The 22,867-nt window shown below is 40.1% G+C and overlaps 3 protein-coding genes across 6 annotated transcripts; all 3 read left to right on the forward strand.

The window, feature by feature from the left end:
* The first annotated feature begins 294 nt into the window (after positions 1 to 294).
* Positions 295 to 1,104, forward strand: LOC133836756 (uncharacterized). Its single transcript, XM_062267344.1, has one exon. The coding sequence runs from the start codon at positions 295 to 297 to the stop codon at positions 1,102 to 1,104; it is 810 nt and encodes a 269-aa protein (XP_062123328.1).
* An 8,682-nt stretch (positions 1,105 to 9,786) lies between these two features.
* LOC133836757 (uncharacterized) lies at positions 9,787 to 13,279 on the forward strand (the record flags this gene model as incomplete). Its single annotated transcript, XM_062267346.1, has 2 exons — positions 9,787 to 10,379; positions 13,054 to 13,279. Coding segments are annotated over 2 exons (819 nt in total), but the record flags the coding sequence as incomplete, so codon positions are not given.
* Positions 13,280 to 15,415: 2,136 nt separating this feature from the next.
* On the forward strand, positions 15,416 to 17,863 carry LOC133838566 (uncharacterized). 4 transcript variants are annotated; one of them, XM_062269710.1, is made up of 3 exons: positions 15,416 to 15,572; positions 15,647 to 16,055; positions 17,705 to 17,863. In XM_062269710.1, exons 1-3 carry the CDS (start codon positions 15,419 to 15,421, stop codon positions 17,796 to 17,798), a joined length of 657 nt encoding a protein of 218 aa, XP_062125694.1. In that variant the 5' UTR covers positions 15,416 to 15,418; the 3' UTR covers positions 17,799 to 17,863. The 4 variants fall into 4 exon arrangements, with proteins under 4 accessions (XP_062125694.1, XP_062125695.1, XP_062125697.1 ...); XM_062269711.1 differs by having other exon boundaries at positions 15,420 to 15,572; positions 15,650 to 16,055; positions 17,705 to 17,846; XM_062269713.1 differs by lacking the exon at positions 17,705 to 17,863 and adding an exon at positions 16,125 to 16,315 and having other exon boundaries at positions 15,420 to 15,572.
* The last annotated feature ends 5,004 nt before the right edge of the window (positions 17,864 to 22,867 follow it).

Here is a 22,867-nt window from a genome sequence, read left to right on the forward strand (position 1 = left end):
TTAGGGTATCATGTGGCTCTTAAGGCTGACGAGCTTCCACTTTCAAAATGTTGCCGTTAAATTGCTTGGAAAAGTTATGCGCCGAGCCTGCCTGCGTCTGTCGTCGCCTTTGCTGTATTTCCACGTTGCCCCTCCCATCATTACTGTTCGCCTACTGCTCGTGCAACATTTATATATATATTTTTTTTTATTTTCCACTCTGTAAGTTGACTTAGCAAACTACTTGAAATGTAAAAATGTTCGAGCGGCAACTGAAAAGGAAAACTTGCAGAAAGTTTGAAGGCTCACGTAATTATGCGAATTGCACAGCTAACTCAGGCTTTCAACCCGTTACTCCTGGCACTTTTGCTACTCCAGCACATCATCCTCACACCAATCGGGGCAGTTCATCAGCTGGGTCCGCTGCATCATCGTTCGCGCCTCAATGTCATGGATCAACCGGATGATATAGGAGACGATGGCAATGCCGAGAGGGGCGGTTGCGATATGATGAATCGCAACAATCCAAAGCAAACCGCCACAAATATTGCCCAAAAGGCCGCCCAGGAGGCAGAGCAGGCGTATGGCACACAGCAATGTGCAGCAGACGAGGTCGCCCACCAGGTGAAGAAGCAGCTGGCCGACAAGGCGAACACGGCAGCCAAGGCAGCCGAAGCGGCGCTGTCATGCAAGCAACAGATGGTGGAACAACTTGAGACAGAGCTCTGCGTATCGGAGACGGCATTGCAACAGGAAACCGCTTTGGTGGCAACCAGCCAAAACAATTTAAATTTCGCCTGCCAGTCGGCAAAGCAAGCACATCAAATGCTGCTTGCGCTGCAGAGCATCATCAAGATTGCCCATGAGAATCTGGCGAATGCCAAGAATGCGGCTGCAGGTGCCCAACAGCAGCTGGCGGAGAAGGCGCAGCTTATAGAATCGGCACAGCATCGCATTGATACGCTTAAGAAAATGCTGCAACACGCGCGGAATGATCTCGAAAACATCAAAAAGTCTGCCTACAAGGCGGTATGTGCTGCTGCCGAGGCACGTCAGAAGGCAAACAGAGAACGAAGGAACAGCGGGAGGAGCAGCAACCGAAGGAAGCGCCACAAGATACACTAAAAGCAACAGCTTCAGTAGCAAGTGCATTTCATTTTATTTTCTATTGATTTTCCACAATAAATAGAGAGCAAGTCTCTATTAAATAGCTACCAAAGGTTAAAGGGGGAAAATCTGTTTCACACTATATTCATATGCAATCTTTGGCTGTACAAGTTTGCAACTTGTTTTTAACCACACATCCATCAATCAGCATTTGATTCATCTATCATCGATTCAGTGATTGACAGCCATTCATTCACTCGCTATTCATGTGCATGCTTTGATTACAAATTGGTGTGAGTTTTATTTTAAAGCAGAGATTCTGTATCATTAGAATAATGAAAACCATTATTCACAGATAGTTTTCTATATCCTTGAACCAATACTTGGTAACTTTCCATCTCTTGCTCTTAATCCGCTTATTCAATATGGCAATTTATTAGAAAATACTTTTTCCTCGTCACTTCTCTTTCCACACATTAATAGAAATGCGTTGCTTTGGCAACGAAACCCATTCAATGGAATCCTTTGAGAGGCTTTAACGTCGCTGGGATATTTTGGGGCGCAAAAGGACAATAAAACAATTTGTCGAAAAGCTATGGCGTTCACAGTTTTCACTCGACTTTTTCGCCAGCTTGTGCGACAACGACGAGGGGCGATGTCATAAAAGTTTTCTACACACGCTTTCAATAATGATTAGTTTTGGGTTTGTTTTGCGACAAAAAAAATAAAATAAATATTTGGTTTTTAAAGTTTTGTTAGCTTTTCTTTCGTTTTGTTATTTTCTATTTTTTTTTATTTCGGTTTTGTCATAAAGTTTGGCGCGAGAAATGACAATAAATAAATTTTTGAAAAGCCATTAATTGGGTCATCAACAGCAATGCGAAAGCGAAATGTGTTGAATAACTTGAGGGCCCCGAAAAAGTTTCTTGGGAACACTTACTGCAAAAGCATTGAACGCAAAACCCTTGAGGATAGCTTGGGTCATTTGAGCCTCTGATCTGTTAATCCCCCGACATAGAACCGAACCGAAAAAGGGTTGTGCTGCTTGTGCTTGTGCTAGAAACGATTGGATTTGCCATTTGATTGAGAGGCAACTTTTGTTTTGGCCTTGTTGTGTTGGCCAGAGACGGCTTAACGCGTGGCAGATTAAGCCGCATGCGGCCTAAATCACTAACACTTTGTCCGCACTGTTTTCACATGCATGCCAGAGAGTTTGTCTGCCTGCCTGGCTGCCCCCCCTCAAAAATATTTGCTGACACTTTAATGCCAACACAGCTGCCAAGTGTTGATCGCTCAATTGCCAGCAGCAAAACGCACAAAACTCAAGTCCAACTCAAGGCAGCAGCAGCAGCAGTAGCAGCACTTAAACCAACTACAACGGCAAGAACAAAAAACTACTAAAAGTCAGGCCAGGCTAAACTATGAGAGTGAGTTTTGGGTTGAGTCAGGGACTGGAGATGGTTTGTCGGGTTTTTCGGATGGGTAGAGGGAGAGGGAGCAGAAGAGAGGTGTTGCCTCCTTGTCAGTCAACAGTATCAACATAAACCGCAACGCCCCCTCGTCAACGCCCTTTCCACCGAGGGCCCCGCAATCCGACAAACAAGAACGACAACGACTACGACAATGCTTGAATCTCAACAGTTTGACCAAAATGTATTCATTTCAGCAATGGCAATGCTGCCATAATGTTTGAATGCTTCTATTCGTGTTAGTGTGTGTGTCTGTGTGTGCGTTGTGTGTGCTGTGTGTTAGAGTGTGGCTGTTGGGTTTTTTTGGTTTCGTATCCAATTTGCGTATTTTCGGAAACAAATCAAAACAAATGAAATCAATTCGATGAAGCAAATCTAATTTCATGCGTATTTCCTCGCTTTTTGCTGGACAATAAAAATTTCGGCCGAAAAATGAAACCCAAAGTGTGTGTTCGTGTGTGTATGCTTGTTTGTGTATGCTCCTGCCTCAAATTGTGGCATACTTATATACGAGTTACGATAAAAATTCAAGCAAACTGGCGCCAATTGTTTGGTCTTGTGGGCGTGACAGCCAACACATAAAATTCAAGGCAAAGAATCAAATTTGCCTCGTTCGTTCTCTCCTCAAGCTGACATAAGTCAAGAGCTGTGGGTGTGTATTGTATTTTCGTAGAACATTAGGCACAAGTCTCGATTATGCCCGGAGAAAAGGGGTTGGGCAGGTTATACCTATCGCAAATTAAGTATACGCACAGCAGTCATAAATGGACCCACCGTGGACTTACAATGCCATTAACATTTCACCTGGCCTGTTTCATTGGGAAAATACGGCATGTCCCACGCCTCATCATAGCAACATTGTTGTCCTGTTGTTATACGGTTATTCCGCTGATATTTGCGCATTAATTTCGTATCATTTAACATTGGCTCGACTATATTATTTACTGAGTACAACTCCCACAACACAGCAAGGATCGGGGAAATATACGCTATCAGGCCAGCCAATTGGAAACATAGCCAACCTGCTGGTTAAAACTGATGGGAAGACAAAACATGAGGGGGAGTGGGAGGGGAAAACAGTTGCCAGACATATTGAAATTTATGCGCAACGGCAAATGGCAAATGTCGATGTCGATGTCGGTGTATTCTGTTTGTTTAGTTTAATGGCGGTTATTACATTACCCCGAGATTAATTATTGTTCTTGCTACTGTTTCGGTTCCTGTTTTGTTTTGTCGTGTTGTTGATGATGTTAACGATGCCAGCGCTTGTTGTTATTCTTGTCACTGCTATTAGCCTGATTAAAGGTTATGGATACAGAGCATCAATATATTGATTGATAAGCAGCATTAAAGTTAGTTCTAAAAATGTTTGGGCATGGGTAATTACATTGAATATTATATTCAATTTTCTGGGTTATGAATTAAATAAATAATTAATGATTGCTTATTAATAAATAATTGTCGAAAATAAATAATAAATCTGACAACAAATGTACAGTAAATAATTGCATTATAATGGCTGTGAATATGAACAACTAAATAAGCTATTAAATAATGAATAAAAGGTTTACATGTCCGGGTAAAAAAGTGCATAGTAAATAATTAAATACAAAGCGTAATTATCAAATGTGTGCTAATAAATTTGTGACAGCTAAATTGTAAATCACTTCTAAATTAATTGTTTATTTTTTGCAGGCACATTTAAAGAGAGAGTAATTTCTAAGCGTGTTAATATTTTCAGATGTTAAACAAACAAAATAAATTACTTCAGAAGGATTTCAATGTGCCACAAATCAACTCAAGTGAAATTTGTTTTCATTTTTGCACTTGCAACCGTTGCGTTTGATAATAGTTTAATTATGCAACGTAAACATTGAGTAACTTCGGCCTTGGAGAGTCGCTCGCATTGTAATGGGAATTATAGACAGAGTCAGTGCACTGTGGAACTTCAGTGGAACTTTTCTTGGAGTCTGTCCCAAGGCGTCTCTCTACCTGGGCAACAAAGAGAAAAGGTAAATAACACTTTGCCTCAGCAAAGGAAAAGGGAGAGAATGGGGAAAGGGCGAGAGACAGGCTGCATGCCACATGCCACATGCCACCGACTGCGATTGCTTGCCAAAGTTTGCACTAAACTGAGCTCGGCTCAGATTTATTTCAATGCGCTCGGCGCCGGAGGTGCTGCAGCAACAACCAGCCAAGACTTTCAGCCAAGACAAGCGCCAAAGTGAGCACAGTTCATGCAACTTGGCCAACAACAGTAACAGTTGGCAACAGCAGCAGCAGCAACTACAACAGAAAAAAATCAACTGTGTCAGTCAACGGCAGTTGTTGCAAAGAGAAACATATTATAAGCAAAGTGATGCAAAAAATGAAGAAAAGAAAGCGAATAGAATATTTTTCTCTCGCTCGCTCTTTGTCTGTCTTTTTATGTGAAGCGGAAATTTATGTTATTTTGCCAAAGTAGCTGCAACAATTTCCCAAAGTAATATGAACAACAGAGAAGCTTTTTGTAGTCAGCACCGAGATATTTATTAAGTCAAAAATTAAGTTAAAATTGTTTAAGTTTCAGTTGGAGCTTCAGCTATTGTTGCTGGCTGCTAGCTGCTAGCTGCTGGCATCTTGAGCATGTCGGTGCACATGTCTGGTGAAGGCATTCAATCAACAAGCTGCCAGGTGTCGCTCTTTGTTAAGCTCATTTGCATGCAAGCTTCTTGCAACAATGTAGTTGCTTCATAAATTATGCACTTTGTCAAATGACTTTTGCTCCCTTTCTCTTTCTCTCTTTCACTCAATTCCCCATTCTCAAGCTGTCATCTTTCCTTTTCTTGCATTTTTTTTTCTCATGCGCGTTGTATTCACACTTTGCCTTGTGTGTTATAATCACACAAAACTGTCAACAATTTGCAGCTGTCATCAGTCTCTGACACACTCCACGTCAAATTTCTATCAAAATCTCATTAGCATCATCCCGTGTGTGTGAGTTTAGGGCGTGTCCTTAAACCCTGCCCTGCATTTGTACATTTGCACAGCGAAAAGCAGCGCGGCAACGAAAAGATTCTCTAATTAGTTCAACGGTTTCGCGTTTTCATTTAAACAAGCACAAAATGCCGCACCCTGTACTGTCCGACAAGCTGTAATTTCGATTCTAATTGCAGTTACCACCAAATCGTGGCCATTCAATTGAATTTCTATTACTGGTGCTTCACACTTTCATTGCATTTGAATTACTGCTGATTTTGGGTGTGTTTATGCTTCAGGCTATTATTTGCATACCTGCTACCTATAGGGTAGGAGAGTATTAAAACTTTGTGCCTCTATGATATGTATTTAACAGGCAGAAGGAGGCATCTGCGACTCCATAAAGTATATATATATATTCTTGATCTGCGTGAACAGCCTTGATGTATCGTCCTTATCTAGATCTCAGAGACAATAAGATATAGTGAGATCAATTTCGACAGCACGACAGATCAACTTTGTTTGTTGCGGCCCCGCATTTCGATAAAATTCGAAAAACAAGCGTAATTTTGAAGCTATATTGTAAATACTATAATAACTACAGTATTAAAGATTTCTGATTGAAAGATTGGTTGCAATCAGATAAAAATGTGGAAGTTATTTAAGACATTATTTTGTAGGGGGAAAAACGCCTAATTCTTAAGGATCTTAGTTGCTTTGGCTGACATTTTGATATTTCTTGCACTCTCTGATATATTTTTAATCTAGTAATATATCATAAGCTTTTTATATATTTTTAGTATTTCTGCGGTATATTATTTCGGTATTTTTTCAACATTGTGGTTGCTTTTATTGCATATTTGCAGCTGTGTTTCAACTTACAACTAAAGATAACCATAGTGATTTAAATACGTATAACAATAATATTTGAATTACTCTTGCTTCTAGGTGTGTTTATGTTACTGACAATTATTTTTAATAAGTAGTTTTTGCTTTACTTTGGTTTGACTTTATGTAGAAGCTCTGTTTATACCTATAACAAATGAGAAGATTTTCCATTAGTAAACATTATTTATATAACATTTGTGTAAGATTTTGCGGATTAGTGTGGGTAAATGAAAATTTAAAAATTCAACAAAAGTAGCTGGCTGGCTGTTAAATGTCCATTCTCGTTGATTGTTGTGGCTAACTGTTGGATAGAAAACACTTGCTGTTTTGTGCTGTGCTCCCCATTCTCTGATGGCACTGTCTGTGATAGCATTTTTATTATGCGAAACGAAATTAAAAATTAAATTTTGCTGTTCGCCTGTGGGAAATGTTGATGCTGATGCTGATCTTTTAGCAGGTTCCAGTGCCTGGTCTTAACTACAGCAAATAATAGAAGGAGAAGCAGACGAAGACGAAGAAGAAGATGGTTGAAGGTGGAGGTGGAGGAGCAAACAGAAACAGAAACAACAGCAACATAAGAGGCGCCATGGCATCCCCTTGAGCTCTGCGCAATTTGCGAGCCGCAAAATGCCTAAGGTAATCACTTGCCACAAATTGTTGTTGTTACTGCTTCTGCTGCTGCCGCTGCCGCTGCATAGCGTTCTGCTCCTGCCCCAGTGTAACCCCTCGGAATTCAAGTTCAACTCGAGAGCTGTGTGTTCTTCCTTAACTTTTTCGTATTATTATTGTGCATTATACGGGAAATTGACAAAGAAACTTTTTGGCTGGAAAATAGCAAAGAAAACACACCACAAGCAGTGGAAATTCGCCTTGCCGAATGCCACTTGAGAATTTAATAAAAGTACCTAAAAATACGAAATGCGAGAGGCAGAGGCGGTTCCTCCACGAAGGTAGCGAATAGGAGGAGGAGCGCAAGGACAACAAACGAATGGCAACTGGAATTGTTGTGCACAAGTGCCGGTTAAATATTTTAGGCAAATGCCTGCCCTTTAGCCCTCCACCTTATTCCATATCAGCTGGCCTCACTCTTGGGGATGACTTTGCTGGGGTAAAAATAAATCAGCTGGGGCGTAGGCACTTGAGTTGATTTATGGGCCAAGGGAATGGCAACAGCAATAGCAACAGCCAAACTCAAACTCAAACTCAAAAGCGAAAGCAAAAGCAATGCCAGGTAAGGAAAGGCCATTCCAGTGACAGTATTTCCTTTGCATAATACAAAACCAAATTGCTTGAGCAAAGCAAAAGCTCTGGAGACGGGCCTTGGGGCGACAGCAATTGACAGCAGACAGCAGAATCACAAAGAGAGAGAGAGAGAGAGAAAGTGGGGGCTCAAGTTGTTTTGAAATTTGAGGCGAGAGCAGCTGAACATAAAGAAATCCAGAAAACTCTTTGTGACAGCTGCAGTTCATCAGCAAGTCAGCAATTCAGACAGTTAGACACTCAGTCAGTCTGGCAGTTAGTCTGACAGTCTGGTTTGCCTTTGTGACAGTTAGTCAATCGAGGCTCATGCTGAACCACTTGAAGCCAAAATTGTGACTAAAATCTTCAAAGTATCCGTACCGAGTTACACTGTGATGTGCTCCGGGATCGGCATTGGCTGCTGTCTCTTACCTTTGGCACCTAACGCTGTCCGCGTTTTAATTACAAAGCCATTCAAAAGCAAAATTAATTCCCTAGCGCAGCGCAATGGGTGGCCAGCTAAGCTCACAAGCTGCTGTCGGCACGTGGCTGCCAATTGAAGCCCGACTAGAACAGACAGTAGCAGAAACACATGCAGTGAATAGCTGATGCTCTATGATAAAATACAAATCAGTTATACTTAGAAGAGAAAATAAAAATTGTCAACAAAAATACAAAGCAAGCAAATGAAAAAAATAATAATATTTCAACATAATCATAATAAATCCTTATTTAAGACCTCGCATATTTCTCAACTGAAGTTAGCGTATACGTAATATTTATGGGCGCAATTAAAGTTGAATGTTTGCTGGGGCAGCCAAAAAGTAGGCAACACATTTTAATGAGCCATGCGGTAGACAAGAAAAACATAATTAAAACAAGTGAGATAATGTCCTAAGTAGATGCTCAAAAGCTTATTAAATTGATAATATTTAGGCAAACCAAGGTGCTTTGGCCATAAGCGCACTCTTCGCCTTCAGAAGGAGTAATAGCAACAGCAGCAGCAGCCACAATTCAGCTGACAAAGCCAACCACAATGATTGGCATGGTGCAAACAGTGTGAGAAAGAGAAAGAAAAAAAAAAATTTCATTAGACTAATGTGTTGCATGTCACATCAACGTCAGTCGCAGTGTAACAAGCAAATGTGAAAATCCCAAACAAACAGATGCAGCTGCCCAGGATGCCAGCAAAGCATACCCATAGTGACTACCAGGATACAAACTCACATACACGATGCACTTGCATGCAGGACAAGCTATATATATGTGTATGTGTGTGGGTGTGTGTGTCTTTCAGTTACAATTTCTCTCGACTTGTTGTCACTGCCACATGCCTCCCATTTCCATCTCTTCTTTTGCTGTGTGTTGCCAGTCATGCATCTTCGTCATCTCGTAGCACTTGTCAGCCTCGCAATGCGATGCAAAATGGCTGCTGTACACAGGCTACTCTCGACTCGAGCCAGCTTTATGCATTCCAATATCAATTCCTGATCCACAACTCCGAACTGCATCATCGGCAGGCCCCCAAAGTGATGCATTGTTGTGAGTGCTACTTTTGCATCATTTGTAATCGAATGAAAAATTAGGCACTTGAGCGAACACAACTTACTCTTTGTCGATGTCAACATTATTATGTGTTATCTCTGTTCAGCAATACATATGTTGTATATTTCAATTGTTAAAACGAGAATTGGCACTCTTGCAGTTGGGGAATTAAAGTGACTTAAACTCTCTTTTTAAACTCAATAATCTCCCATTTAAATTTAGGCAAGCAGTTTATCATATCAGACGAGAGAGCTGCAAATGAAAACTTTATTTTTACAACACAATCTTTATTTTTCTCTCATTTTTCAAAATAAAAATTGTTTGACTTGGCAGCAAAATATTTGCTATTTGCAGGTTGTGCATATTATTTTGACAATAAATTCTCTTGGTTAAAAATATTTAGAATAAAATAAGCAAGGATTTAATCGGCTCCCAGAGCTTAGGAGAATTTTGCACAAAACCATAGATAAACTATAAGTTTTTTTCAACTACCTAGTCTCGAATATCTACACAATAAATATGAAATTGAATCTCTTGCCAATTAGCAGGTGCACTTAAATCAACTTAAAGTTTAGAAATTGCAACTAAAACAATTTGAAATAGACACTTGCTACACAGCTGCGAGTGTGCGAGTTCGAGTGCGAGTTGCGTTGCCTACAATATCAGTTCTAACCTGCTGCAGGTGGTGAGCAAAACCAGCCAATTGAAAACCAAACCAAAACTGACCGCAACAGCCAGCGCCACCATAACCGTTGACTCAACGGCAGCAGCAGCAGCAGCAACAACAACACCAGGAGTAACCACAGAAGTAGTGTCTGAGGGGCACGTGGCGCCTTACCTTAGTTTCCTGGCTGTTATTTCGGGGCCAGAGCCACTTGAAGCCACGTGCACATGTTCCTGGCAGCCTGTGCCCCCCGGGCCAGAGGTTCAATTGAAGCTGCTCTACTGTCTGTACGGATGGGCTGCTCACTGGATGGGAAATTCATGGCCACTTAAATACTATAAAATAGACCAAACGGCCGGCACTAAAATCCAAAAGTTGCGCCACGCTCTGAAACTTTACCTTAGCTTTGGTGTCTATTCTCTTGCCAAATACACATACTCCCTTACACACATACACTCGAACGTGCACACACACAGTCTCACACACACACAGACACACCTTGTGTGCTTTTATGGTTCATCATTTTTTGGGTCAGTCATAAAAAGCATCAAAGTTAAAGTTGAACTTTTTTTCGAGTTTTCTTTCGAGCGGTAAATCAGTTTTTATTATGCATAAATTAAAAATGTTCAATTAAAAGGGTTACGTGGGGGAACGCGGGTGGATTGAAAAGGTGGTTGAGTCTCATGTGCACGTAAAAACTGTTTCGTTGGCTTTGCCATTAAACGAAACTTTAATTAAACAAATCGAAGGTGAACCAAGTGAACCAAGTTCACTTCAGTTTCACATTACGTCAAAAGTTTGCGGGTTCATTTAAAAATTGCTTTTGAAGTGACATGGGGCGTATGCGTTATATGCGTATACGTATACGTGTTATGTGTATTGGCAGCAGCATAAGTATAAAATGCGCATGCAATTATTTATGCATCTTATGCACATTAATGAATAATTATTGTGTCTTAATAATGCTAGGTAAATAAAAATAAAGTGTTCCATTTAAAATTTTCACATTTTGTTTGATTTCTGTTAAACAACAATTGAGCGCAACAATTGATGTATTCGCGAAACATATTCATTATTAATTTGTGTGTGTTGTTCAACTGTAACAGCAATTTATTGCTCATTTTTTATGCTATATATTACGTATACGTATTTGTTGTTGCTGATGTTGGATATTCATTATGGTTTCATTTCTGTTTATTAAATGGCAAATGTGCGAAGAATAAATATTGATGTTATTTATTTATTAACAAGCGTGTGAAGTGAAACACGACACGGGATCTTTGCTATATTAATTTTTCAATGTAATAAAACCCCCTCGAGGCATGCAAAATGCCAAAGAATTGTTAACAGATTGCTGGGAATGACAATAGACAAGCGCATTTAAATGCATTGCAAAAAAATGGCAATTTAAATTAACATTTTTACAATATGAGCGATGTAATATCCTTTAGGCGTTTGTAAATTAAATAAAAGGAACTCTTTTAAATATTTTCTCTACAATGTCAAACTCAGTTTTATTTTCAGTTATTTGCGTGGTATTACAAAAATTGAATAACATGTAAATTGCAAAGCGCTTGGTGAGGAAAGTTATTATTTAATTACAGTCCAGAGACATGACAAATATTTCATTAAAATATTTACTTATTATTAAGCGCTTAAGAGCTTTAAATGTTTATTTGTAACTACACTAAACAAATAGAGGGCGATTAAGTTGGTGTGTTTGCGTATGAAGCGGAAAACCAACAACTCTGTCGATATGCCAAAAGTTTTGACACTTCTTTGACAACGAGAGCAACAACGACAGCTGGAGCAACAAATAGTCAAAAGTACAAACTGAAAGGCAGCGTGTGTGTGTGAGTGTGTCAGTCAAACGCATGTCCCAAGGCGATAAAAATCAATTTCCCTATCCCAGACATGCAAACAACTGCAATGACAACGGAGGCAGCAACTTTGACAGAGGGACATCTCGGGGGGGAGATGTGCAAGCTGAAAAATTAAGAGACACATGCCAAGGCGCACGCAAAGTGCAGCGAGGCGAGAACTACGACAACGACATGACAGCGGAAGACTGTCGACGGGAGACGGGAGACAGTCGATGGAGACAGTCGAAAGGAGCCAAAGGAGTGCCAACAACAGCAGCAGCAACAACGGAGCATCGGGATGGCGGGTGCATGAGCCACATAGCTAAAGGAATGCAATGCAAACAGATTTAAATGCATTTGACGATGCTGTGATTTGATTTCGATATCCTTGATGCCACCTTCACCACCTTTCCCCGCATCTTCTTCAACCCACTTTCTCTTGCTTGCTGCTGTTGACTTTCAATTTCTGTTTGCGCGCAGTTTTCTGATTATAATTCCAATGTTGACGCGACGCTGTTGGCGCCAACGAACATTTTCTTGCTTCATTTTTACCATCATCATATTTTTTTTTCTCCTTGCACATAGAGTATATATTTTGTATGCGCAAATTTCGATTTGAAGTTGGCAAAATGCTTCGCTGCAATTGAGGCATCTCGTGCAATTTTCCGTGTTGTCCTTGAAAGCTTTCAGCCTTCGATTGATTGTCGTCTGCATTGAGGAGTAATGCGTATTTGGTTGAGCTGCTTGAGCTGCTGCTTTGCTGATTGCAGTTTGCGTCCAATGCGGCGTATGCGTAATGTTGCCCTGTCTTCGTCAAACGTGTGCAACTTAAACATCTTAATGCGTTTTTCGTCCATCCCCAAAAAGTGTGTCACCGACTCGCTTGCGGTAGAACAAAAAGAGAGAAAAAAGTGGAACTTTGTTAATTTTCGCCCGTGCATGCAATAAAGCAACGCAGGCAGCGTCACGTGCGCATTTAAGTTGCAAGTTACAACGGCAACGTGCGGCACTCACACACACACACACAGACAGACAGACAGGCACACACATACAGCTAGTTAGCGCATGTCAGCGTAAATTTAACACACAACGAAACCTGACGCCGCATACAAAACTAAACGTGGAGTAGAAGATAGAGACAGACGACTACCAATTCAACTGATCTCCTTTTCCCCACTTTGTCTCTCTCTTTCTCACCGCACACCTGAGCAACGTTGCTGCCTCTCTTACATTTTGTGGTTTATTTTTGCGCTCACGAGTGCAATAAAAAGATACCTAGGCGAAAAAGGAAGTCGCGGCAAGTTTTTGGCATCCACATTGCGCTCTGGCATAACTAACTGAGGCAGCAGCAGCAGCAACAGCAGCAGCGAATGTGGCATAAGCAGCGCTGCATAATCAGCAAACGCAACTGCAAAGGCGACAACGACAATGACAACGACACCAACAGCATCAGTAACAGTTACAGTAACAACAACAAGAAGAGCGACAGCGACAACGACACCGACAACATTTATCATACGAAATGCACGTGCCAAGCGTTTGCCATGGTTGCTTCCGTTACAGCATGAACTGGATGCCCGATAAGTCAGCTAGCTTTGAGATATATTCTAGCGCTGGGATATGAGCGAGTGCGAGGGTCGCCATGGCAAATTCAGCAATAAAATTTTGATATTAAATTGCATAAAGTGCGTAAATTTTTATTGACTTTCTGTGTGTGTTTCCTAGTTTATGATGTGCACAATATTTGAAACAGAAAAGTCTCATAAATGTTATGGTAATGCTTCGGCTGGATTTAAAAGTTTTTACTAAAAATAAGATATTTGTTTGTTATTTAAAGTGTGTATAATTTGATATAAAAAAGAGAAAAATTGGGAAAATGTTATTGAAATACTGTTTGGTATGTATAACAATAATTAGAGAATGTCATTTTCTAAAATTTGGTTGCGGATGTGTATCTGGTTGACAATCTGGTGTATTTTATACTCTATAGTATATTTTGAATGTAAAAGTATATCGCCATACCAAATATAATCATCGGTATATATTAGTATGTTTGTATATTCTGTATTTTTTTAGGAATAATAACGCTCTGATTTGATTAAATTTAAAATGGATAACTTTATAAGTTAAAATAATAAAAAAATATATCAGTGTGCTTGGTTGACAATATGGTATATTTAATACTATATGGTATATTTTCAATGCAATGGTATATTGATATACCAAATATAACCCTCGGAATGATTTAGTATTTTTGAATATAAATACCAATGCGTACATTTATATTTTATTTAATAGCTAATTTATTATAGTAATCTTTTGAAACTGAATACTTCATTTAATAGTCCCACTTTATTGGCAACTTTTAAATACCAACCTCGTTGAGCACACACACGTATGTATTTAGGTGTAGTACAATATATTTACAGTCTGTGTTGGTACTGTTTGCCAATGCATAATTAGAATGGGTAAACTGTATGCACTTAGTTTAAATTTCAATGCATTAGCCAATGCATGGCTCGGCTAGTTGAGTTCTGTTATGAATAAAGTGGATAAAGACCGTAACACCATATGAATAGTTCTTAAGCTCCTTGGCGTAGAATGACTATAGAGCAGCCAGCAGCCCGCAGCCAACAGCTAGCACTTTCGACTGGCTTTGACTGATTGCACAAATACGTTCGAATGCGAGAGCGAGTGCAAGTGCAAGAGTGCTCGACAATCGGTGGCAACAGACGGTGGCAAGTAAATGCTGCATAAACTTTGCTCCGCACACAAATTGCATTCTGCTGTCATGAAAGTTTCTACACCTTCAACCCAATGCAATTCAAGTGGCACATCGTTGTCGTAGTCGTTGTCGTTGTCGATGTCGATGCTGTTGTTGTTTGAGCTGCTTAAGTGCCATGCATTGAGTTGTTTTCCTTACACCCTCAACGCTTCAGTTGCTGTGTCTTGTGGGACGCGGCCCCATTCGCTTTAGAAAATCGATGCCCGGAGCGCATTGTTTTTGCAGCCGCACTTCAACTTGAAATTGTTTTGATAAACTAGCTGGCTATGCAAAGCAGCAAATAGAGAAAGATGCTCCCATCCCAAGGAACCCAAAGAAGGAGCAAAAAGAAAGGGCAAGCGGAAACCTTAAGTAAACCCAAGGCGAAACTTTAAGCCAAATGCCAGTCAGCTGCAACAATAGCACAAAATTTGCAGGCAGCACTTGTCAAAACGCTTGAGTACCGAATACACACGAAAAATAAAATAAAAACCAACAAAATACCTCAAGAAACGAGCTTAACTAACGGACGAATAATCAATACACTTTACACGCAGTTGTTTCTTTTTACTAACACATTGAAATGCAACGCGATATCTACGAAAATACTTTCTTAAACTACTTGAACTGCCACTAAAACTGCTTCAGTCAATCCTTAAAGTGCATAGAACCCGCTTTTAGAGTATGATAAACACTGAAGTGGCGTTGGAAAACTTGTGACACTCGATGCAACGGACAACTGTCGAAAAACAAGTAGAATAAAATTGGTAAAACAATTGTCAATGCGTCAATTTAAATGGATTTACTTGAGCTGCAACAACAACAACAACAACCGAAAACAACGAAAATAAAATTCACAAGCGTAGCAAGTTGTTTTGACAAAACTTGCAACAAATTTGATCAGAACAAAAAGTTTTGGCAAGTAGCAAAAAGCAAGAACAAAATGTTTGAAGTAGCCTTTGAAATAATCAGACGACATTTACGACTACTCAAACAGTTCACAAAAGTATCCGAAATCGAGCTCATTATGAAGTTGAATTTCAAACTAAACCTGATGATACTCTGCAGCATGTGGGTGATCATCAGCAACTTTTTGGGTAAGTGCAAGCAAGCAAGCAACTGCGTCGCATAGTCAGCTCAATAGTTTTGTGTGTGTGTGTGTTTCACTCAGCAGTATGTGAGATTGGCGCTTATTGCCTTAGGGAAATGCCGAGGGCAGCGGAGGCGAACAGCGGCAGTAGAACACACCACATGTGGCAGCCGCGGCATCCCACCAGCTTGGTGGCTCCTGCTGATGCTGCTGCTGCTGAGACTGGCAGCTGCAATCGACCAACAACTTTGCGGCCGGCAACTGACAGCAATGTGGCAGCGTCCCAGCAGCTCAATGGCATTGGCAATGCAACAATCCAAGCATCAGCAGCAGCGGCGACGACGACGGCAGCAGCATCTCCTGCGGTGACCCTGGCCAATTATGTCTATGAATGTGCCGCCAAGCGTGCGTCGAGTTCATCTAATTCTTGTGCCAGCAACAGCAATGACAACATATCTCAACTGGAGCAACAGTTGACTGTCTTCCAGTCGTGAGTTTGAATAAATTTCACGCTTTATACTATATATATTTTATTATTAAATGTTATTGATTCCAGAAGTTGAAGCTGCATAATCTGATTGTTTTATTGACTGAGTGACAGCAAAAAAGCTGTTTGGAAGTTTCCAATGGCTGAGCACAATGCGTGGCTTATCGAACGCTCAACACTCGCAAATTAAATGTATTTGGGGCGAAATCCCTTTAAGCGCATAAGCTGCGAATATTCATGCCAATTATTAGCAATTGGATTTTACATAATAAATAGAATATAATATTTTTATTAACTAGATTATATTACATCATTTCAGTTCTCTTTGAAGAAATAGTTGTAACTGAATTTACTTGGGTGCTAAAATACGGGATTTTTCTTTTCTATGGTAGCAGACATCAGTTACATTTGAGTTAATTATTCTGAAACATGCGCGCTGCTAAATGACCTTCTAATGAAGTGAATTTTTGCTTAGAGCGCGGCCATTTTTCATGAGCTACACATAACGTGCATATTTCAATTAGACAAGCTAATAAAACATAAAAGATGCTTAGTCTGGCAGCCAGGCAGCCATGCCGCAAGCATTTAGAGTGCGCTGTAAAAGCCGCAGCCAGTGGCAGCAACTGTAGCTGTAGCTGTAGCACTGGCTGTGGCAAGTAGATGTGGCAGTGGCAGCTGCCCTTTTTGAATTATTAACAGAGCAAAGCGTGGTGCAAAATAATTCCGCAACACATTCAGCGGGGCAAACAAAAGCGCAACATATTTAGCCAACATGCCTTTTGATACAACCAACAAAGAGCAGGAGAGAAAGAGAGAGAGCGAAGAGAGAGAGAGAGAGTCGGCGAAAGGGAGAGAGAGCGAGGCTAGACGAAATAGTAACACATTTTTTGAATTGTTTGGCATTTTGAATGAATGAAAAGCCAACTGGGAGCTTGGTATGAATAGAAAGAATTTGCTGACGTGTTGCTGCTGCGATGTGTATGCGTATATGTGTGTGTGTGTGGGTGTATGAGTGTGTGTGCACACGCTCTAACGGTCTTTTGACTTTAGCTTAATTAAAACTTTGGTGTGCGCGAAATGCGCGCAAAGCAGTTGGAAAATTAACAAAATTGCTGCTTTGGGAGTTCGGGGGAGACGCGGGGGCAGCAGGCTGTGGAGGTTTTCTGCATTGAAATTGCAGCTTAAGTCGTAACGCCATTAGGCTAAGCTGTGGCCCATTTCGAATTGCCTGGCTTATGCATTCATAGGCAGGCAGCAGCCAGGCCGACAACGAAGCATGCTGCAGCCAAAACATTTTGCAAATCGCATCTAAGCTAAATGTTTGCTGTGTCGGTGTATCGCTAATATATGTATGCATATGGCTATGCTTAGGTAAGCAGCTCCGTTCTAGCACTTGGCTGCTGTTGCAACAAAAGGTTTCGCACATTAAAACCAACACCCAACATTTTATTGTCTATCAGCTCAGCTTCTGCTGCTACTTTCAGTTTATGTGTGAGTATATCCTGCGGGCACAAAAATAGAGCAAACTCACATACATAAACAATGTAGTTAGTATATTGACATATCGTGCATTCGTTTTGCCTTGAAAGTCAAAAGTTCTCTCTCTCTCTCTCTCTGTGTGTCGAATTTTAATTAACACATTTCTATTTCAGACATCTCTCTGGTTTCCAAGAATTTTTTGGTGTGGATTCTATGGTTAAAATAAATTGGCACAAACCAAATAGAAGCAAAGACCCCACAAGCTGAAAACTAGAACTGTCTATGCAACTTTTGCTATTTTCATGCAGAGAACTGAGAAGAAAAGCATGTTTGTAAATAATAAACATCTTCAGGCCAAAATTGGACATTGTTTAATTATTCACAGACCGTAAGACAATATTGTGTGTTTATTTATTTGTCAATTTAAAATTTCATATTTTTAATTAAATTTGCCTTTGTCTATCTTGTTGCTGCATCAGTTGTTAATCTTAATAAAGGCGAACCGACAATTTGTGGCCGAAACAGCAAAATCGAGTAAAAATATTAAAAAAGTTCACTCGAGTCGCTGAGTCATGGCCAAGATTTATATTCTTAATCCAAATAATGTCAAAAAGCCACAAACAAGCGACAGGCGCATAAAACAACTCAGCAAATGAGCACACACATACACACACACCCCTAGACTAGAAGCAAAAACCGAAGAAAAATGTTATTTATTGTTATTACGAAAATAAATAAGCAACAAGAGCAACGAACAGAATAAGGGGCGTGCCACACCCACCCATCTATCTAGAAATGCAACAGAGAAAATGTGGCAAAATAAAAGCATAGAAATTAAACAACTGGACACACTGGCAAATAAACCAACAAGAACACACACACACAAAAAAAAAACGAAGCTCACATACACAAGTAAATGCCAACGGCAGCCATTTTATATGCCATTACAGTGTAAATAAAGTATTGTTTATGTGTGTATGTGTGTGTGTGTTGGCAAGCTGTGCCAGTTACATTTACTTAATAACCTGTGTCAAAGTTGTACTTTTATAGGTCAAGCAGTGAGAGAGTAACCGCCCCCATGGTCATTATCCGTTTCGAACTACCCAACAATAGGCCCCAGCACTTAATCAATGGGACAACAATAAAAATGTCCGCAAATTATTTATTGGTTTGATTTTGCGAACATTTGCGCACAACCGAAATCTAATTACGGATTACCTTTAACGTCTCGCAAGTATTTATTTCGTCTCCAGAAAGTGGGTTGGACAAATATCCCCTTCTCAATTTTCTTTTTTACAGGATACACACTTAATTGAGTTTTCATTTCAAACCACATGTGCGTATACTTGTTATTATTAAGCTAACTATTGTGTAGTGGAATACGAAATGAAATTCAGCTGCTCCTAAAATTATGCAACACTTTTTTACAAATCTTTGCCGTATTAAAGCCATTTTTTGTTGCATACTTTTACGGGTATTTTGCGGTCGATTGACAGTCAAGCTGCTAAAATTGTAATTTATCTGGCCAACAGCGATGCTTGATGCCGGGTTATCAAGCCGATGCCTCGGTCAAGTGTGAGTAATTACGGCAGTTAGACAAGTTGAAAGCTAAGCACTGAGTATGTGTAGGTAGATATCTATGTGGGTTGGTCTCTATCCTTTCATAGCTCGTCTATGAAATTTCCATGAGAGCCGAGTGCAGAGATTCTCGGGCTACACTACACTAAAAATAGCAGTCAACGGAGTTTTCATTTTTGCTGTCGCTGTTGTTGTTGTTGTTGTATTTGTTGCCTTCATAGTTGGCAATGTGGTTGTTGTTGTGATTGCATTGAGGCAAAGGGCAAGCTGCCAGAGAGCTGCCGCCGGCGCCTGGTGAGGTCAGCTACAGTTGACTAAACATTTTCATTTCGGTTAAGTGTAGAAGTTCGTATACTCATGCGCGTCTGTGTGTGTGTGTGTGCGCGTGTGTGTGTGAGCTTGTGTCGGAGCTGCCACAAGTCAATGAGTTGTGCCACATGGCGTATACTTGATATTGGCTGAGAGCGTTGCGTGCATGCCTCAACATTAGCTAAATGATTTCATTAAGTGTGAGCTCAAACAAGCTCAACAATCGATAAACCTATCGACCGTTTTCGACATTACCAAAACTTTTTAATCATGCCACTTGACGCTTGACACTTGACACTTGAGACATGATGACACGCCCAATGCGCCCACTGCGAATATGGCATAATTAGCTGTTGCTTTCTGCCGAGTTATTTACGCACATAATGTTCGCATTAAGCTCTAATTGAAAACAGATATTTGCATTTTAATTAATTCTCTAAGACGTCGCAAGACTTACAAATTTTTGTGCCAGAGCAACTTTGCTGAGAGTCCGAAAGCCAAACAAAGCCAGAAACGACCTCTGACCCTCTGGCATTCGTTGTGAGGCGTCAATGACATGACCAAAGCAATACAATTCATACTTATAATAAAACTGAAATAGACAAAAGCAACGTTGAGAGAGAGATAGAGAGAGAGAAGTGACTAAACAAAGGCAAAAGCAGAAGCAAAATCAAGCTGCAGCCCGCAGCGTGATGATGATGATGGGAGAGAGAGAGAGAGAGAGAGAGAGAGAGAGGGAGGGAGAGCGCAGACCTCCTGACATTTAATGAAAAGCAAACAAAGCATTCTTTTAGGCGCTCTCAAGCTGTTCAACTGTCTAAGTGTGTATGCGGACGTGTGTAAATGTGTGTGTGTGTGACAACCAAGTGTTGTACTCGTAGTATGTGTGAATCGAAACGTCCAAACAGCTGGAAAGTTCAAAGAACGCGGCACAAAATTAAAACGGATTAGTCTGGGGCAGAGAAAATGAGAGAAGACGACGCATCGGGACATGACCATGTGGCGCGAAAGGGTTAGATGCTCAAATTGCATTAAGTATTGGGGCGATTGGTGGGCGTGGCATCAAATGCGCAATAGATAAAACCCATTTGAAGGCTTATTGATCATTTAGTACTGTTCAAACGAGTATGAAACGAGAGTTGTCTCAATACTCGATATGTGTTTGTGTCAATCAAGTGGCACTTGGAAATAAATTGATATGTAACTTAAGTTAGTTATTTTAATCAACTGCATTTCAATGTAATCAAACTGAGCAATGATTGGCATACAAGTATTGCTTGTATCAAATTAAATGTTTACTTCATCAGTCTGTTTGCATTAACTGAAGATGTACTTTAATTAACAAACAACATTAATAAAGAGCTGTGTTTGCAACATATGTGCATAATTGCCGAAGTGAAACATGCTAAGAATTTAACAAGATTTTGTATTTATTTTTAGATTGTGTCGTACTTCACATACGAAGCCGAAGGTAGGGAAAAAGTTATAGCATATTTCATATTAAAAACACAATATTTATTTATTCCACCCATCATGAGCTCATAATCTGTAAACTGGATTCCTACGAAAAATCAAGTTCTTAAAAATATTAAAGCTCACACTACTGAGAGAAATTTACTGCCTTGTTGAGGCGACTATTTTGCATGGCAGACGCTGTAATTGAAGTAAAGTTGTATGCACTTAAAGCTTTCGTTACCCCCGAAAACTTGTATGCAGTTTGCTTATCTTTAAATACATTTGCAATTTCATAAGCAATTACTACTTTTGCTTGAACAAAAGATTTAAGCAAAAGCAACAGCAATCAATTAAGAGCAACTGAATAAGAGCACACACATTTTGTGCTCTCATCATCATCGGACAGTTGCTGCTCTGAGCAGGCTGCACAAAAGCTTTGGCGAGAGCTTGCGTGCTCTCAGTACTCAAAAGGGATGCTGAGCGGAATTGAGTGAGTTCTCACAGCTCAGCCACCCTTAATCTCTCTCTCTCTCGCTCTCCCATTTTTTGAAACTCTCACAAGTTGAGTTGAGTGTGGACCACATGGCAAAGTTTGTCGCATTGAGTGGCCATTGAGTCAAGTACACGCACTTGATTTGCCATTGCCTTCGCCTTTGCCTATGCTTCCTGCCACTCATGGGACACAGCATTGCTTTTGTTGTTGTTGCTTCCATTGTTGTTGCTGTTCAATTCGACTTGCTCTTGAAGACGAGGCCTTGTGTCCATAATATTAGCTCGCACATTTTCGTTCACTCCTCTTCTCTTCTTATTTTATTTTAGGTTCGTTCGTTTTTTTGTTGTGTCGTCGCCACTTCATTTTGGCCCACACACACTTTCCATTTTTGCTTTGTTTTTATCATTTGGCATTACTCTGTTTGCCCTGCTCAACGGATTCCTCGCTCTTTGCTTATCTCTAGCGTTCCTTTTTTTTTGTTGCTATTTTTGCCCTGCGTTTTTATTGAACAGCGTTTTCATTGTTTGATTTTTGTCAACGCTTCTTTATTTCGTTTCGTTTCTTTGCTCCTTTTTTTTTCTAGAGCTCTCCCCTTTGTTGTTTCTTTGTTTAGAGCTGGGCGCTTCATCTTACTTACTTACATAAGTGGCTTGGGCATTGCTGGACGCTAACAGAAGTGGAGGAGCAAGGAGGGGAAGGAGAAGGATTGGGTGGACGAAAAGCTTCGCTATTTGTTTCTCCATTTTGCGTGTTTGATTTTTATTTTTATTTGGCATTGTTCATTTTTCGGTTAGTTGGTCTTTTAATCGTCTTTGCTTACTTGTCTCTCTACTCTCTGATGATTCCGTTGATTTTTATCGTTGTTCTTGTTCTTGTTGTCGCTGTTGCTGTTGTTGCTGTTGTTGTCGTATTGCTTTGGCTTTTCAGCTTTAGGTCGTCTCCCAGTTTCAATTAGTTGAGCGTTGTTTAAGTGTCTACAAAGTCGGTCCGGCTGTGTTGTACTCGTAGTTAAGCGCTTTTTAGTCACAATTCCATTCGATAGTCATTTAATTGACATTCTGCAATTGAGAAGTTTTTTGCTAAGTTTTTTTTTAAGAATCTTGGCCATTCAATGCCTTTGCACGTTCCTTTCAAATGCAACTAATCTGGAATTTTACACAAGAAAAGGGTAAAATAGAGAAAGGTAACAAGGATTGTCTTAACTACTTTCACTTTCACAATTTAATTTGCTTATCTGTATATGTATTGATTTCTATTTAATTAATATATCCTCATAATTCGCATTAACTTTTGCTAAACACTTCAGCGTGTAATCTAATTATTTGCTCGACCTTCTCTGGCGTGTTTGCAAATATATTTAGTAAAATAATACTCTAATCAAGTGTAATGCCAACACCTTTTTCTCTCGCACGTCGTGTTTTCCTACTCACACTTTCCTTCTATGCGCATTTCCAAATATTTTTTCAACTAATCTGTGTGCTGTTCATCGCAGCTCCCCTAG

The sequence above is a fragment of the Drosophila sulfurigaster genome, chromosome 2R, assembly GCF_023558435.1.
Source record: "Drosophila sulfurigaster albostrigata strain 15112-1811.04 chromosome 2R, ASM2355843v2, whole genome shotgun sequence".
Lineage (NCBI taxonomy): Eukaryota > Metazoa > Arthropoda > Insecta > Diptera > Drosophilidae > Drosophila > Drosophila sulfurigaster.